Source organism: Odontesthes bonariensis, chromosome 9 (assembly GCF_027942865.1).
Source record: "Odontesthes bonariensis isolate fOdoBon6 chromosome 9, fOdoBon6.hap1, whole genome shotgun sequence".
Classification (NCBI taxonomy): Eukaryota; Metazoa; Chordata; class Actinopteri; order Atheriniformes; family Atherinopsidae; genus Odontesthes; species Odontesthes bonariensis.
Window position 1 is genome coordinate 5340876 of NC_134514.1, and position 16089 is coordinate 5356964.

The window sequence follows — 16089 nt, forward strand, 5'->3', positions numbered from 1 at the left end:
TAATTTTCTTCAGAAATTTTCTAGTTATTGCAATTTTACCTGCAGAATCTGATCTTAATAAAGTGAAAAGACAAGATACCCCTCCAAAAATAAGTAAAAAAACAACAAATAAAAGACGTTTTTTGCTTGAAATAAGCAAAAAAAATCTGCCAATGCAACTAGTGAAAATCGGCTTGTCAAGATTTCTTGAAATAAAATGTAATATTTGGGACTTTTGAGTTAAAAGTGATCTTGAAATTAGCTTAAAAACCTCTTCAAATGAAAAAAAAGCTTGTTTCATGTGAAATATGACTCAAAACAAGATGTTTTCAAGACTTTTTCACTTAACAAGATATTCAAGATGTATTGTCTTCAAACAAGTCCCTATATCTGGCTGAAATAGTACTTGTTAGGCAATTGTGTCTGATATTAAGTGTAATGAGATACTCAATGAGACAAATATACTTGGTAAGATTTAGATTTTTTCCAGTGTTGCTATTTCAACACCGGCAACGTCTGACATGACGATTACAGATTAAAGGGGTGGAGTCAAACAGTTAAAGGGGGGTTCGAAACACCCACTATGCAAAGGTCTTATATGCTACAAGATAATAAATAGTAAAAGATCTGGCACAGGCCTATGTAACCATATACCGCATGCACTCTGAGGCCTCACCGTTCACTGGCTTGCAGCCCTGGAATGTCACTCACATTCCCCCCAACCTCTTTCTCTGGTTGCTCATATATCTCTGTGCTCCTCCATTTGTGTTTGTTTTAACTTTCTCAGGACCCCTCCAATGCTCATGCATCGTACACCCATGAGGACAGCAATTTCCCCCCCCCCTCCCTTTTCTCGGCAGGCGAAATATTCTCTAGCACTCTCCCTCCCACACTGTCTCACCCACTCACTGTCTGCGTTTACTCTGCTGCAGGGCTGAGGCTTTAACGTCAGAAAGTTCCCAGGGCATCTTGTTGTTTCCCCCCCGCCATCCCTGAAGTGCTACCAGCAGAGATGGGACCAAGTCACACATGTGCAAGTCTCAAGTAAGTCCCAAGTCTTAGCTTTCAAGTCTCAAGTAAGTCTCAAGTAAGTCCCAAGTCTTAGCTTTCAAGTCTCAAGTAAGTCTCAAGTAAGTCCCAAGTCTTAGCTTTCAAGTCTCAAGTAAGTCTCAAGTAAGTCCCAAGTCTTAGCTTTTCAGTCTCAAGTAAGTCCCAAGTCTTAGCTTTCAAGTCTCAAGTAAGTCTCAAGTAAGTCCCAAGTCTTAGCTTTCAAGTCTCAAGTCCCAAGTCTTAGCTTTTAAGTCTCAAGTAAGTCCCAAGTCTTAGCTTTCAAGTCTCAAGTAAGTCTCAAGTAAGTCCCAAGTCTTAGCTTTCAAGTCTCAAGTAAGTCTCAAGTAAGTCCCAAGTCTTAGCTTTCAAGTCTCAAGTAAGTCCCAAGTCTTAGCTTTCAAGTCTCAAGTAAGTCCCAAGTCTTAGCTTTCAAGTCTCAAGTAAGTCCCAAGTCTTAGCTTTCAAGTCTCAAGTAAGTCTCAAGTCTTAGCTTTCAAGTCTCAAGTAAGTCCCAAGTCTTAGATTTCAAGTCTCAAGTAAGTCCCAAGTCTTAGCTTTCAAGTCTCAAGTAAGTCCCAAGTCTCAAGTAAGTCTCAAGTCTTAGCTTTCAAGTCTCAAGTAAGTCTCAAGTAAGTCCCAAGTCTTAGCTTTTAAGTCTCAAGTAAGTCCCAAGTCTTAGCTTTCAAGTCTCAAGTAAGTCCCAAGTCTTAGCTTTCAAGTCTCAAGTAAGTCCCAAGTCTTAGCTTTCAAGTCTCAAGTAAGTCTCAAGTCTTAGCTTTCAAGTCTCAAGTAAGTCCCAAGTCTTAGATTTCAAGTCTCAAGTAAGTCCCAAGTCTTAGCTTTCAAGTCTCAAGTAAGTCCCAAGTCTCAAGTAAGTCTCAAGTCTTAGCTTTCAAGTCTCAAGTAAGTCTCAAGTAAGTCCCAAGTCTTAGCTTTTAAGTCTCAAGTAAGTCCCAAGTCTTAGCTTTCAAGTCTCAAGTAAGTCCCAAGTCTTAGCTTTCAAGTCTCAAGTAAGTCTCAAGTCTTAGCTTTCAAGTCTCAAGTAAGTCCCAAGTCTTAGCTTTCAAGTCTCAAGTAAGTCCCAAGTCTTAGCTTTCAAGTCTCAAGTAAGTCCCAAGTCTTAGCTTTCAAGTCTCAAGTAAGTCTCAAGTCTTAGCTTTCAAGTCTCAAGTAAGTCTCAAGTAAGTCTCAAGTCTTAGCTTTTAAGTCTCAAGTAAGTCCCAAGTCTTAGCTTTCAAGTCTCAAGTAAGTCCCAAGTCTTAGCTTTCAAGTCTCAAGTAAGTCTCAAGTCTTAGCTTTCAAGTCTCAAGTAAGTCTCAAGTCTCAAGTAAGTCTCAAGTCTTAGCTTTTAAGTCTCAAGTAAGTCCCAAGTCTTAGCTTTCAAGTCTCAAGTAAGTCTCAAGTAAGTCCCAAGTCTTGTTAGTTACTTGTTAGGCAGTTGTGTCTGATATTAAGTGTAATGAGATATTTTGACAAGAAATGAGACAAATATACTTGGTAAGACTTTGATTGTTTCCAGTGTATAAGTAACTGTCAGTAAACATCATTGGCCAATGTGTCCAACCGGTCCACCCCGTATCATATCAAGCTAACGTTAGCTAACTACCGACCCATTACTTGGGACTTACTTGAGACTTGAAAGCTAAGACTTGAGACCTACTTGAGACTTGCACTTGTGTGACTTGGTCCCATCTCTACTTAACACTCAAGTCATTCAAGTCATCGTGTCTCAAGTCAAGTCAAGTGCCGAGTCTTTAACTTCCAAGTCCGAGTCGAGTCTCAAGTCTTTTATTTTTTGTCAAGTCAAGTCACAAGTCATCAAAACAGCAACTCGAGTCGACTTGAGTCCAAGTCACAGTGACTCGAGTCCCCATCTCTGCAAGTAAGTCCCAAGTAATTTTATCTTGGGCAAGTCAAGTCAAAGTCAAGTCACATTATTATTGCAATTTTACCTGCAGAATCTGATCGTAATAAAGTGAAAAGACAAGATATAAGTAGCTGTCAGTAAACATCATTGGCCAATGTGTCCAACCTGTCCACCCCGTATCATATCAAGCTAACGTTAGCTAACTATCGACTAGGCTAACAGGATAATATTAGCTAATTTGACGAGCACTGACTGGTCAGAATGGATCTACAAATGACGAATAAAGTTGGAAGTTATGCTAGATGCTTAACACTCAAGTCATTCAAGTCATCGTGTCTCAAGTCAAGTCAAGTACCGAGTCTCAAGTCTTTTATTTTTTTGTCAAGTCACGTCACGTCACAAGTCATTAAAACAGCGACTCGAGTCGACTTGAGTCCCCATCTCTGGCTACGAGTAAAACCATCACAGGCTTAGATGTGTTCTGGCTCAGGAAAAGTGGCGACTCATAGCTAATCTCACAGAGAGAAAGTGGACTCACAGTCTGAGGTAAGTACGTGGATGACAGGGGCCACAGTGAGTCACTCAAGTTCAGTCCGCTTACCCCTCGCTGTGGGATGTCACTTGTGAGTCATGGCAGTAGACAGGACTGGGCTGTATCCTCTGTGACACATGCTACTCCTTGTCTCTTATTCTGTTGAACTTCTAACCCTGATCACCCAGAACCCAAATACACCAAACCACAAACCAAACTCTGAAAACTCTCTGGTAAACAAGACAGATGCCCCTGTCCTGAGTCCTCCGCAGAGCTGTTAGATAACAGACGGTCAAGGCTCAGGGGAGAAAAAAAAAAGGAGTTCTGGGTTGGATGTGTTTCTGCTTAAGGTTGCGTGATGTTTTTCAAACCACTTGTGCCAGGCCGGAGTGCGTCAGATGCCCTGTGTGACTGTGTGAGAGTGAGTAAAGTTGTGGGGTTGTGCACCTGTGCCATGTCCCCTCGTTGCTTTTATTTGTGGTCGGTGAAGTCCGACAAAGACGGCAGGAAACTTCCACTCCGACATCCTCAAGCCGTGGGACATCTGAAAGACGGCCAAGAAGAACTGTGACTATGGCTGTAGTGTAGTACTAAGGAAAGCCAATACTTTAATAAAGCAGAAAGTGTCCCATTAGGTACAGATTTAAGGCTATTTTTAGAAAACAAAGTCATAATTCCAGACATGCCAGAGGAAATCCCCACCACATGAAACATTTATTCAATCATTCAACACACTCAACCACTCAAAGTTTTTTTCCTGGTAAACTCACATGAATGTAATTCACTCTTATCAGCAGTGCCCACAAAGGCGACCAGTTTAGCTGCTAATGTAATGGGTATTTCCAAAGACAGTATTAGAACAAATAGTCTACTACAGGGTGGGTATTTCATAAATATATATCAGTGATGGTATACACTGACCCCTGCTGGTTAATAAATGAGGAGAGCTAAAAAAGAAACAAGTTTGCACCCTGGTGTTGAAATAATATGGTTAGCGTGCCCACCTACACATACTTTGCTGTAATTTATACTAATGCAACAACAAAGAAAGAGACTGATGACTGAAAACAAAGGCAACCCATTGTATCTTTGTATTTTGCTTCCAGGCTTCCAGACATTCTTGTAATCCTTTTAAGTGATCTTGGGCAATAGTAATCCAGGCTTTCTCAAGGTCTTCCATAGTTTTTCATTAGGTATTTGCTGCTTTTTCCACAAATCTTCAGTGAACAGTATTTACACGTGACAGACAACTTAGCAAAGTTGTCTTTTTTTTAATAGCATCTTTTCTTCCCATTTTTGTAGTTGCATTAGCTAAAATGTTTTGTTTTTTAAATTTATTTTATTATTATTATTATTGTTTTAAATTATATAGCTGCTGTATGTCTTTTAATTTATTCTTGTATTTTATTCTTTTAATTTTAATTTTAATTTATTTTATTTTTTTCTGTACAGCACTTTGGTCAACTGAGGGTGTTGTAAAGTGCTTTATAAATAAAATTGGATTGATTGGATTGGAAAGTTGGTTATTCGAAGATAACACAGTGTGACAGACAGAAAACAGGATTTTATGCAGCAACAAGCTGATTCCCAAAGAGCTGTTAGCTGAAAACTTGGCATATCTCAGCATGGTGTGCAGTGTGTCCTTAAAACATTTGAGGAAACTGGACAAGTGGAGGACAAAAGAAGAAGTGTCAGGCCTAAAGAACTATCTACAGCAGATGATCAGGATCTGAAAGTGATGTCCTTAAGAAAGAGGAAAAACTCCAGCAAAGACCTGACACAGGAGCTGAGAGATGCATCTGGACCTTCAGCTGATCCATCTGCTGTTGGCCCAAGCCTCATCAGAAATGGGCTCCATGGAAGGGTGGCTGTCAGGAAGCCGTTCTTAAGGGAGGGAAACAGGGAGAAAAGGCTGAGCTGTGCCAAAGGACACAAGAAGTGGGCTGAAAATCAGTGGCAGCAGGTCTGATGGAGGGATGAATCCTCCCCAGAGCCCGGAGCTCAACATTACTGAAGCAGTGTGGGATCATGTTGGCAGAGAACGCAACAAAAGGCAGCCCACATCCAAAGAAGAGCTTTGGGATGTCCTTCAAGAAGCCTGGAGAACTATTCCTGAAGACTCCTTAAAGAAAGGACAGAAAGCTCGTCTGAGGGGGTTCAGGCTGTGCTGGAGGAGAAAGGAGCTCAGAGCAGATATTCACTTTAAAGCTCTTTAGAATCGTATAAACTCTGTTATTGCTTCACAGTTCATTTTGTATTCCCATTTATGTTTGATATGTTTCTCTATTTGGCAATATCTAAAGAAATGAGAGGAGGCCTTACACTTTTTTACAGTACTATAGCCACAACTATAATGGGAAATCCTCAGTATGTGAATATTTATTTCTACAGCTTTTAATTTGGGCTAATAATTATAAAGGACTCAACTAATTTCTTTAGTTTATTTTGTTCATGTTAAAAAATTATGTTCCCTTTTTTCCTACAGTAAACGTCCATTTTCAAGTAGACTATTTTATCTGTCTAAACATTTACTAGCTATAAGGAAGTCGTAAAGAAAGTCAAGTTTGAGCAAAAACAAACTTTGCGACCTTTGCGACCGTCCGGTCAATGGCGCACGTATCGAGAGACGGCAGAGAGAAGAAGATGGCGGAAGGAGCTAATGATGCCGAGCTAGTCAAGGAGAAGGCGAATAAGTACTTTAAAGGTAATTTAGAGCACTTGACAAGTCAGTGGATTTTTTCAGCGGGTGGAAACAGACAGCCGCGTTGTCACTGTTTACATGAGTGGTGTGATTTTACCGCTGTACACTTCAACTTTAGCCGCTCTCGGATATTACACAAAGCTAACGCCGCTCAGGCAGCATGCTAACTGCTAACTCCATTCATTTTAACTAGCGGCGGCGCATTGAAACGGCGGTTAGCATGCTAACTGCTAACTATGTAGCCGCCTAGCATCGACACGCGTGTTCTGTTTAACATGCAGTCAGATGGGTCAGATTCGGCTCTTTCTAAGAGTTTATGTTTACAGCCTCCCGTCGTGTTGAGCAGCGTCTCATTAGTTTAAATTCAGACGTGAAAACAGTTTTTTTTTTGTGTGTTGTTGTTTCCAGTGAGGATGAGCTTTTCTGTTAGCTTTAGCCGGCGGATGTTTGGATGCAGCGGGGCAGAGCCATCGAAACTCAGATCAACACTTTAGAGCTTTTTCGCTGTTTTATAACAATATATCCATGTTTTTTACTTCTTATTACATGGTAGAAATGATGAAAGGAGGAAGTGTTGTTCCCAGTTTTTTTCTTAGTGATTGACAGAGGGAAGCAGGCAGGCTTCCTTTGGTCCTCTGTAATCTGATATAAGTCCATATGATTCAGCATACAGCTCTTCAATTGTTACTAAATGTTTTATGGTCCTGTCGTAGTGTGTACCCATTAAAGCATTGCATTAGGACTTTAGCTAACGATTACTCTCTTAATATATTAATCCATGATTATCTCTTTCGATTAATGATTATTTTCTTTATAGTATGATTTGAAATTCTGGTTAATTTAACCAGTGAATAACAGCCCTAACTTCCCTTAATCTTCCTTCTGATATTAGGCCTGCTTGCTTGATCTTTTAAAATGAAACTTGTCTTTTTAACGTCAGATTAATGCCGATGCCTGTTGATGTAAAACAGTTATTGGTCAGGATTTGTATAGAAGGGATTATGTAGTGTTTATCATCTTAAGGAGCGGCTTACTTAACAAACACTCTGAAGAGGAGGGCTGCAGGTGGACTGCTGCTCGAGATCTGGACTGAAACTAAGAGGAGTAATGCTGCAAATATACTCATCAACACAGAGTCGGGAGCGATTATCCCGCGCCTCAGAAGTGCGATGAAAAGATAGATGTCACTGTTGGGTCAGTGGCGCCTCGATACCGCAGGAAAAGCTTCGGAAGAAATCGTAAACAATTCAAAACTACGCAGATTCAACTTCTCTGTTCCACTTTTAAGCTGCGTTTTCTGTTTGTGTGTCATTCACAGTGGTTCTGATGGCTCATACGGACGCTTGTAGAGACGGTCCTGCTCGCACACTCTTTCCTGCAGCTCCTTTAAAGGGATAGTTCGCCTCTTTTGACATGAAGCTGTATGACATCCCATATCAGCAACATCATTTATGAACATCTTCTTACCCCCCTTTTGACATGAAGCTGTATGACATCCCATATCAGCAACATCATTTCTGAACATCTTCTTACCCCCTGCTGCGTCCTGTGAGCCGAGTTCCAGCCTCGTTTTGGTGTTGACGAAAGTAGTCCGGCTATTTGGCTGGGGTTTAAAAAATAAAGCGTTTTGCTTCTCAAAACAATATGCGTTCAACAGAGTAATACATTTGCATCACAAAATGGTTCTCCAGGAAAAAGTCAGACCTCAAAATCTCTTGGCCCTATTTTCTCTCCCTTCGTATCACTGCGTGCTGTGTAGACCGAAGTGCAGACCGAGCAGCAAACACCATAACAGGCGCGGCAGGCGGCAGCAGGCGGCAGCAGGCAGTGATATGAAGGGAGAGAAAATAGGTCCAAGCGATTGTGAGGTCTGACATTTTCCTGGAGAACGATTTTGTGATGCAAATGTATTACTCTTTTGAACGCAAATTGTTTTGAGAAGCAAAACGCTTTATTTTTTAAACCCCAGCCAACTAGCCGGACTACTTTCGTCAACACCAAAACGAGGCTGGAACTCGGCTCACAGGACGCAGCAGGGGGTAAGAAGATGTTCATAAATGATATTGCTAATATGGGATGTCATACAGCTTCGTGTCAAAAGAGGCGAACTATCCCTTTAACTTTAACCTGCCCCTCGTGCAGCGGTTAATGTTTGAAAAAGAGGAAGAGAGTGCGACCCAGTCCGTCTCTACAGGCACCTTTAAGGCCCGTCGAAACCCAGGAAGATGCAACTGTTGGATATGTTCCAAAAACGACCCTTTACTGTCACCTTTGTTTTTCCCCAATACAGTATACTTTCCAACTTCCTCTGAAGCCTTTCCTCTGGTGTCACCTACTGTTGAGTAAGAGAACTGCGGTGTGTCCTGTGTGCTGGGAACACCAGTTTAAAGGTTTATGATGCCCCCCACGCTCCAGCGACTAAAGGTTCCCTCGGTTCAAAGTAGTAAACATAGGTAAAGCAGGGCGTGAAGTCGATCTGCTGCAGATGCAGCACTGAGCAGCAGTGAAGGTGATAACAAGCAGGAACGGCCCGCTTCTGCTGTGCTCGCATACATCAAGCTGCCATGGCTAACCAGCGGAGGATCTCCTCACGCAGCGGATCACACGCTGCTTTGATGAGTGCGAGCGCACAGAAGGCTGAGCCGAGTCACCTCTGTTTGTTGTGTGGGAATTACGAGGAGAAGGAGAGACGGGTCGAAAAGAACGTCGTTTTATTTTCACCTCTAAGGTGTGAAACAGACGGTTTTAGATGTAGTTCTGACCTTCGATGCAACCACTCGTGCATGAGGCCAACGCTGTGGAGGCGGCTGTTAGAATGCCCGATTGAAATGCTTCCTATAAGAAAAAGTCTTTCACAAATTAACGGTGTTGTCAGTATCAATTGTTACATGTTTACCCCAATACTGACTGTAGGATTAAGTGTATATTTGGAGCCTTTGGCCTTAAATATTGTAGCTCTAAACTGGCAAAGTGTGACACCTGAAGAGTAACGTCTAAGATCCACATCCTCTATAAGAAATTTGAATAAAAACGAAACCTTGGATCACTTTGTAGGTGGATCGGTACAGTTTTGTTTTTAAGTTGGTACCTTTTAAAGCCTTTTTTCTTAGAAATAAGACAAATACAATCTTCCAAGTTGTTCTCTCCTTTGGCATCTTGAGTTAAAACCAAAATTGCTGCTGTATTTACATTTAAGATGCGGTCCAGATGTGGTGCCATGAAAATAATGGTGTACATATATTTTCTTACTTCCAATCTGCTGGTTTTACACGGCTGAACAGAAACGGCTCAAATGATTACTCCAGATTATTGCCGTCAGCTCAGATAAATGTGATCAGCTGCTTATAAAACAGTGTGACAGGTTTTATATATGTGACGGCACAGTTTGACCTGCGGTTAAGCCTGACGTAAAGCTACACTGACTGCTTGTTCGTGGGGAAGAGGCAGTCGGGTGTTGTTACTTTATAGTTGGAAAAATGGCTCAAACCTGCACCGCCTTTTCTAATTCAAAGTAAGCTTTTGGAGTTGAAAGGAGCATCGATGAAACACCCCCTGCTGTTTAAAAGAGCATTTTAAAACGGGTCAAACACTGATCTGCTGTAGTTTCTGTAAAGATAAAGCCTCCCTGCACTTTGGTCTTCTACAGAAACTTAGAATACAGCAAAACTGAGTTGATTTTATCCGTTGTTGTTTAGCTTTTGTGAAGAATGACAACCTTGGCGTTCATCCTGTGACAATGTGACTTGTTTTTCCAGAGAAAGACTATGAAAATGCTATCAAGTACTACTCAGAGGCTGTGGATCTCAATCCATCCAATGCCATCTACTACAGCAACCGCAGCCTGGCGTACCTGCGCACAGAGTGCTACGGTTACGCCCTGGCGGATGCTACAAAGGCCCTGGAGATAGACAAAAACTACATAAAAGGTTATTACCGTCGAGCCACCTCCAACATGGCGCTGGGCAAGTTCAAAGCTGCACTCAAGGACTACGAAACGGTAAGAAACGATGATTATTAGCTGCCTGCTTTCGGCAGCATCCTGTTATGAATTAGTGTTTTACTTTTTGTCTCCGGTTTGTGACCCGTCACCATGAGTTAGGCTCCTCACGTCACCTCAATGCTTCAAAATACGGATTCTGTAGGAGCAAAGAGCTGGTTAAAAGTAGCCCAAAGGAAAGGAGGATGCTTAATGTTGGTGTTTTAGATCTCTTAGATGTACAGTAACTAGGGTTGCCAACTCCCTGAAAAATGAATAAGGGACACCTCATTAGAAGGGCCGGCCGACCCGATTGCCTTCACCTTTCCTAGCCTGGTGAATTTTTTAGCCCCTTTTTTTGTGAGTGAAATGATTTTTTTTTAACTATTTAACTCGAACCTGAATTGAATAAGATGCATATTTTTTGAGTGACATGAACACATGGAAAACAAATTATTATTCAGGAATTCACTTTAATACAAAATAACAAAATTAACTGAATAAAATAAGTATCTTTCTTAAAGGAGAAGTTCATTTTTTTTTAAACCTGGACCTTATTTCTGGCCTAAAATACGTTCATCTACTCACCGATAACAGTTTGGTGAAAGTCGGCGTCCTTCCGAAGATATTTAGATCACTGGAAATCCGTTTATTATCTGTCTTTATTTCACTGATACTTTAAGACCAATGAATGAATGAACGCGTACTGTTGCACTGTTAGCTCAGAGCTGCCCTGTTGTTGTTATTTTGTAGCAGAGTGGTGCAAAAAGTCTACATTAAGTGGTTTCAGAGAGTTACATGGTTCTCTAAACGCATTCATAAAACAATACAGAAATCTACTGATATTAGAAGACGTACTTTGTACTTTTGAATACTTAAGTAATTTTAAAAGTAAATTCTTCAGTATTTTAACTTGAATAAAATTTGGAACTTGTAGTTGAGTATGATTTGACCAAGAGTATCAATACTTTAACTCAAGTACTGGAGTTGAGTACTTTGTCCACCATTGCTTAAAGCTGTCTGCTTACTGTCGCCCATGCTGCTGCCTTCCGCTATCTTCTCCGCGAGCAACAGTACCTCCTCGACCAATGAGCTGACAGGGTATTCTGGTGTAGGAATATGCTGTCAGCTCATTGGTCACAGAGCAGGACGGGGCCTGGGAACAAGTTTACCGTACATTTTCATTTAAAGCCCCGTTATTCATTTCCATTGGCATGATACTGCCTATTTTTAGACTCTCACAGTAATAGGGGACAAAGTGCGTCCCTTTTCAGCTCAATACGGGACAGGTGCTGTTGTTTCTAAATACGGGACGATTCCGTTATTCAAGGGACGGTTGGCAACCCTAACAGTAACTCACGGTGAGGGAAAAACCACACGGAGCATGTTAGGCCTCGTCTGCCAGAAAACATTTGCATGAAGTAATTATTAAATTTGGTCTGTTTGCTGTTCTCACACGAGCTCCTTTTCTCTGTGTATCTTCGGTGCAAGCCGATGATTATCCAATGCGTTTATTTCCAATCGTATCCCGGCTCCCACGATAGGTGGTGAAGGTTCGACCAAATGACAAGGATGCCAGGATGAAGTACCAGGAGTGTAACAAGATTGTGAAGCAGAAGGCGTTTGAACGAGCCATCGCCAGTGACGAGATAAAAAAGTCTGTCGTCGACTCTTTGGACATTGAAAACATGAGTAAGTTTCCCAAACTGCAATGCTAACATCTTAATCGAACATTACATTGTACAGAACTTCTGACTGACGGTAAGCATTTGATTTACCACGATGGGTGGTAGCACCTTCACGTAAATGTATTAAAAGCAATCCTAAATATGTAGGTTTTTAGCCTAGATTTGAAGAGACCCAGGTAGGAAGACATTACTGATATTTTCCTCACACTGGAAAAAATCTAAATCTTACCAAGTATATTTTTCTCATTGAGCATCTCATTAAACTTAATATAGGACACAACTGCCTAACAAATACCATTTCAGCCAGATATAGGGACTTGTTTGAAGACAATACATATTGAATATCTTGTTAACTCATTGGCTGCCAGCCATTTTCAGTGCAGAGAGACCCATACTGCCAAGTGTTTTACAGTATTTTGACTGATTTTCCAAGACCCACAGAAAAGTGTGTCTTATGACTATGTACACACCGAAATTACCAAAAGAAAGAGTAGACTCTCTTCTTTGATCAGGAAAAAAAAGTTTGTTTCTACCATTTTCAGTCCTTTAGTAATAGACAGTAGAACATAGGTTGGTTTCACCAAAAACGGCTGTTTGACCTAAAAAAACTGAGAAAACGAGCTTCTTTTTTTTGTGCAAAGTGGCACTGCTGTAACCTTGCGGGTAATTTTGCCAGTATATTCTCTGTTTAGTGTTTACAAGCCTAAGATTTAGTGACGAACTCCGCTAGATTGTCCCCCAGCCCGCTCCGTTAAAAAACGCAATTGACGTCTATAGACGTCTTTGGCACCGAAAGAGTTAAGTGAAAAAGTCTTGAAAACAAATTGTTTTGAGTCATATTTCACATGAAACAAGCTTTTTTTTTTCATTTGAAGAGGTTTTTAAGCTAATTTCAAGATCACTTTTAACTCAAAAGTCCTAAATATCACATCTTATTTCAAGAAATCTTGACAAGCCGATTTTCACTAGTTCCATTGGCAGATTTTTTTGCTTATTTCAAGCAAAAACATCTTGTATTTGTTTTTTTTTGTTTTTTTAACTTATTTTTGGAGGGGCATTTTTTCCAGTGCAGTATTGTAAATGTACTTCATTGATACAGCCCTTTACAGACAATCCTTACGATGTACCAAAGTGTTTTACAGCAGGTGATAAATAAAGAGAAGAATAAATAAAAACAAATAAAAACAATAAAAGAACAGTGAAAGCAATAAAATACAACAAAATCAAATAAGATAAAATAAGATAAAAGTGTCCTCATACTACTGGGTATTAAAGCCATCCTAAATAAGTAAGTTTTTAGCCTAGATCTGAAGAGGCCCAGGTCAGAAATAAGACGCAGCTGGACGGGGGGCTTATTCCAGAGCCTGGGGGCAGCTTTGGGAAAAGGCTCGCTCACCCCAGGGTTTGTATTCTGACCTGGGCACTTCCAGCAGAAACTGATCTGCTGACCTCAGAGCTCTACCAGGACTGATAAAAGCTCAGATAAATACGACGGGGCGAGGCCGTTAAGAGCTTTAAAAACCAACATTAAAAGTTCAAAATCAGTTCTATAAAGGACAAACGTAGGAACAAAGAAAGAGCTGCTGCTGGCGTATTTTTGCTTTTGTTGGTTAAAACGGGGCCACTACTCCCCATCACCAGGTCATGTAACGGTCAGGTAACCTGCGATGGTTGTTCTCTCTCCAGCCCGTGTTCTATACGGTCTTTACGTCACTGTTTGACATCTTGAACAAATCTTCATTTCTGCCTCTCAAAAGCACACAAAGTCAGACTTTGTAATAATTTGCTCCAAATTTAACCACAGCTGTTTCGTCTTTAGTATTTAGACCGACTTCCCGACAACATCTGACAAAGATGTGATAATGATAGAGAGCTAAATGACAGTTAACTGACCAGTTTAAAATGTATCCAATGATTTTGATGGCTGGTTAAATCGTAAGGCTTGAACCTGGGAAAAGCATTGAGTTATGCTTGTAGAAAATGTACAGCAGTTGGAACGTTGCACGAACCTGTAATTAAAATGAAAGGAAAACTTTTATTTTATTCATTTAAAAAAAAAGTTAAAACCGATTTTTACCCTGCATCGAAAGGTGATGGCGGCGTGCCCGTCGCCGTGGTCATTTATTAATGCAGGAACATGAAACTGCGAGCCTTTCCCGTGTTTGAAGGATGGTCGGTTCCTCTCAGACCCTGGTGCTCTCAGACACTTTGTTAGGAAAAAAAACCCAAAAAACATTTTTATTCCCTGGCTTTTAACCCAGCATGAGACTCTGTTTCTGTCATTGTTTTATTATTGTTATTGTTTTTACATTGTTCTTATGCTTTATGCCTAATATTTCGTGTTGTTACTCATGTACAGCACTTTGTTTCAGCCACGGCTGTTTTAAAGGGCTTTATAAATAAAGTTGAGTTGAGAAAACGTGCTTTATCTGAGAGGGAAATCCTAAATATGTGAAGTTGAAGTGCAGGCGGTTTGTGTTGCAGCGATCGAGGACGACTACGACGGCCCGCAGCAGGAAGACGGGAGGGTTACGTTGCAGTTCATGAAAGAGATGATGGAGTGGTTCAAAGAGCAGAAGAAACTGCACAGAAAGTGTGCTTATCAGGTGAGGACGCCTCTGTTTAAAAGTGCTCCCTCTGTGCTTCCCCCGCTCCTGTAATTAATCTTTATTCTGCATTTTTTTTCAGATTTTGGTACAAGTTAAAGACGTTCTATCAAAGCTACCAAGTCTGGTGGAAATCACATTAAAAGAGGTGAGAGGTTTGGCTTAGGTGCAGAAAAACGGCGTCTTTTTCCGTCTTCTGAAGTTATTATCTGTTGTTTTGGTTCTATTGAAGGTTTCCATTTCTCTTTGCCACAGACGGAAAAAATAACTATTTGTGGCGACACCCACGGGCAATACTACGACCTGCTCAACATCTTCAAGCTGAACGGTTTACCCTCAGAGGCCAACCCTTATGTATCCTTTCCTTTTCTTTCCGATGGTTCTGTGTGACATTTCTGCCTTTTCTCAGCCGTCGTTCTCCTGCTTTGTTCTGCTTTGGTCGGAGATGACGTCAAACCCCCAAACTTGTGCGTCATTGTGCTTAACTGCGGCTTTCAGCTGTTCAATGGGGACTTTGTGGACCGCGGCTCGTTCTCTGTCGAGGTCATTCTTACCCTCTTTGGCTTCAAGCTGCTCTTCCCCAACAACTTCCACCTGCTTAGAGGTGAGTTGCGGCTCTCTGAATCTACGCGTAGTCGCTGTTATAATTTAAGATTTAAACTTTAAAGATTGTTAAAGCCGTCACACGGAACAGACTGACACAGTTTGCACCCGCAGGTAACCACGAGACGGACAACATGAACCAGATGTACGGGTTTGAAGGGGAGGTGAAAGCCAAATACACAGCCCAGATGTTCCAGCTTTTCAGTGAGGTCTTCCAGTGGCTGCCGCTTGCACAGTGTATCAACAGCAAAGTGCTGGTAGGATTTGTTCGTTTAGCTCATTACGTGGCTCCTCAAGCTTTAATTCAGTGATACTCACTATTTTTTTCACATGAGCCACATTGGCAGCAAAATCAAGGTAAGAGCCACTTTTACAGCAACATACTAAAGTCCCCTTTTGCAAATATGCATTTCTACATATAAAACATCCCACAAAAAATAAACAACACGTTGTACTTGTAGTTTGTTGTTGTAATCATAGTGAGACATTCAGGATGAGCATGGTTTTTGTGCTGGTTTTTGCCCTTTTTTGATTAAAAACCGATCCATTGTGCCTGCATCTCGCGCTGGCTAAAGGAGCTAGCGTGCACTGAGGTCAAATATCAGGTGGTTTAAGCGGGCTGCGTTGCCAGGTTTAACAGAGCCCCCTTTAGGAAACACCATTAAGCCTTAATTAATACTTAATAAAAATACTTAGTACTACAAAAACGCAAACTTAATAAAAATGCTTAATAATGCGCAGTGTTCGCTGTATGTTATTTGAAAAAAATTATTGTTATTGTTACCATATTGTTATAAGCTAATATGCGAGTGCGAGTCGCCAATTAAAGCTTGAGGAGCCGCGCAGTGAGGATCTCTGAGCTAATTGGCGGCTCGCACTCGCATAGTAGCTCATAACAATATGGTAACAATACATTTTTTCAAATAACATACAGCGAACACTGCACAGTATTATTAAGTTTGTGTTTTTGTAGTATTAATTACTTTTATTAAGTATTAATCAAGGCTTAATGGCGTTTCCTAAAGGGGGCATTGTTAAACCTGGCAACGCAGCCCGCTTAAACCACCTCACACTTGACCTCGGAGCA

General features: G+C 41.0%; 1 protein-coding gene and 1 non-coding gene across 2 annotated transcripts in view; both read left to right on the plus strand.

Annotated features, from left to right (window-relative positions):
* The first annotated feature begins 6035 nt into the window (after nt 1-6035).
* Nucleotides 6036-16089, plus strand: part of ppp5c (protein phosphatase 5, catalytic subunit) — a 16681-nt gene continuing 6627 nt past the window's right edge. The window contains exons 1-8 of the mRNA XM_075472827.1: nt 6036-6132; nt 9885-10126; nt 11650-11797; nt 14278-14399; nt 14482-14547; nt 14655-14753; nt 14898-15003; nt 15117-15259. Coding sequence (XP_075328942.1) covers nt 6036-6132; nt 9885-10126; nt 11650-11797; nt 14278-14399; nt 14482-14547; nt 14655-14753; nt 14898-15003; nt 15117-15259 — 1023 coding nt within the window. The remainder of the gene's footprint in view (nt 6133-9884; nt 10127-11649; nt 11798-14277; nt 14400-14481; nt 14548-14654; nt 14754-14897; nt 15004-15116; nt 15260-16089) is intronic.
* On the plus strand, nt 13870-13999 carry LOC142389093 (small nucleolar RNA SNORA71). Its single transcript, XR_012770395.1, has one exon. It is a non-coding gene; the product is annotated as a small nucleolar RNA SNORA71 (small nucleolar RNA).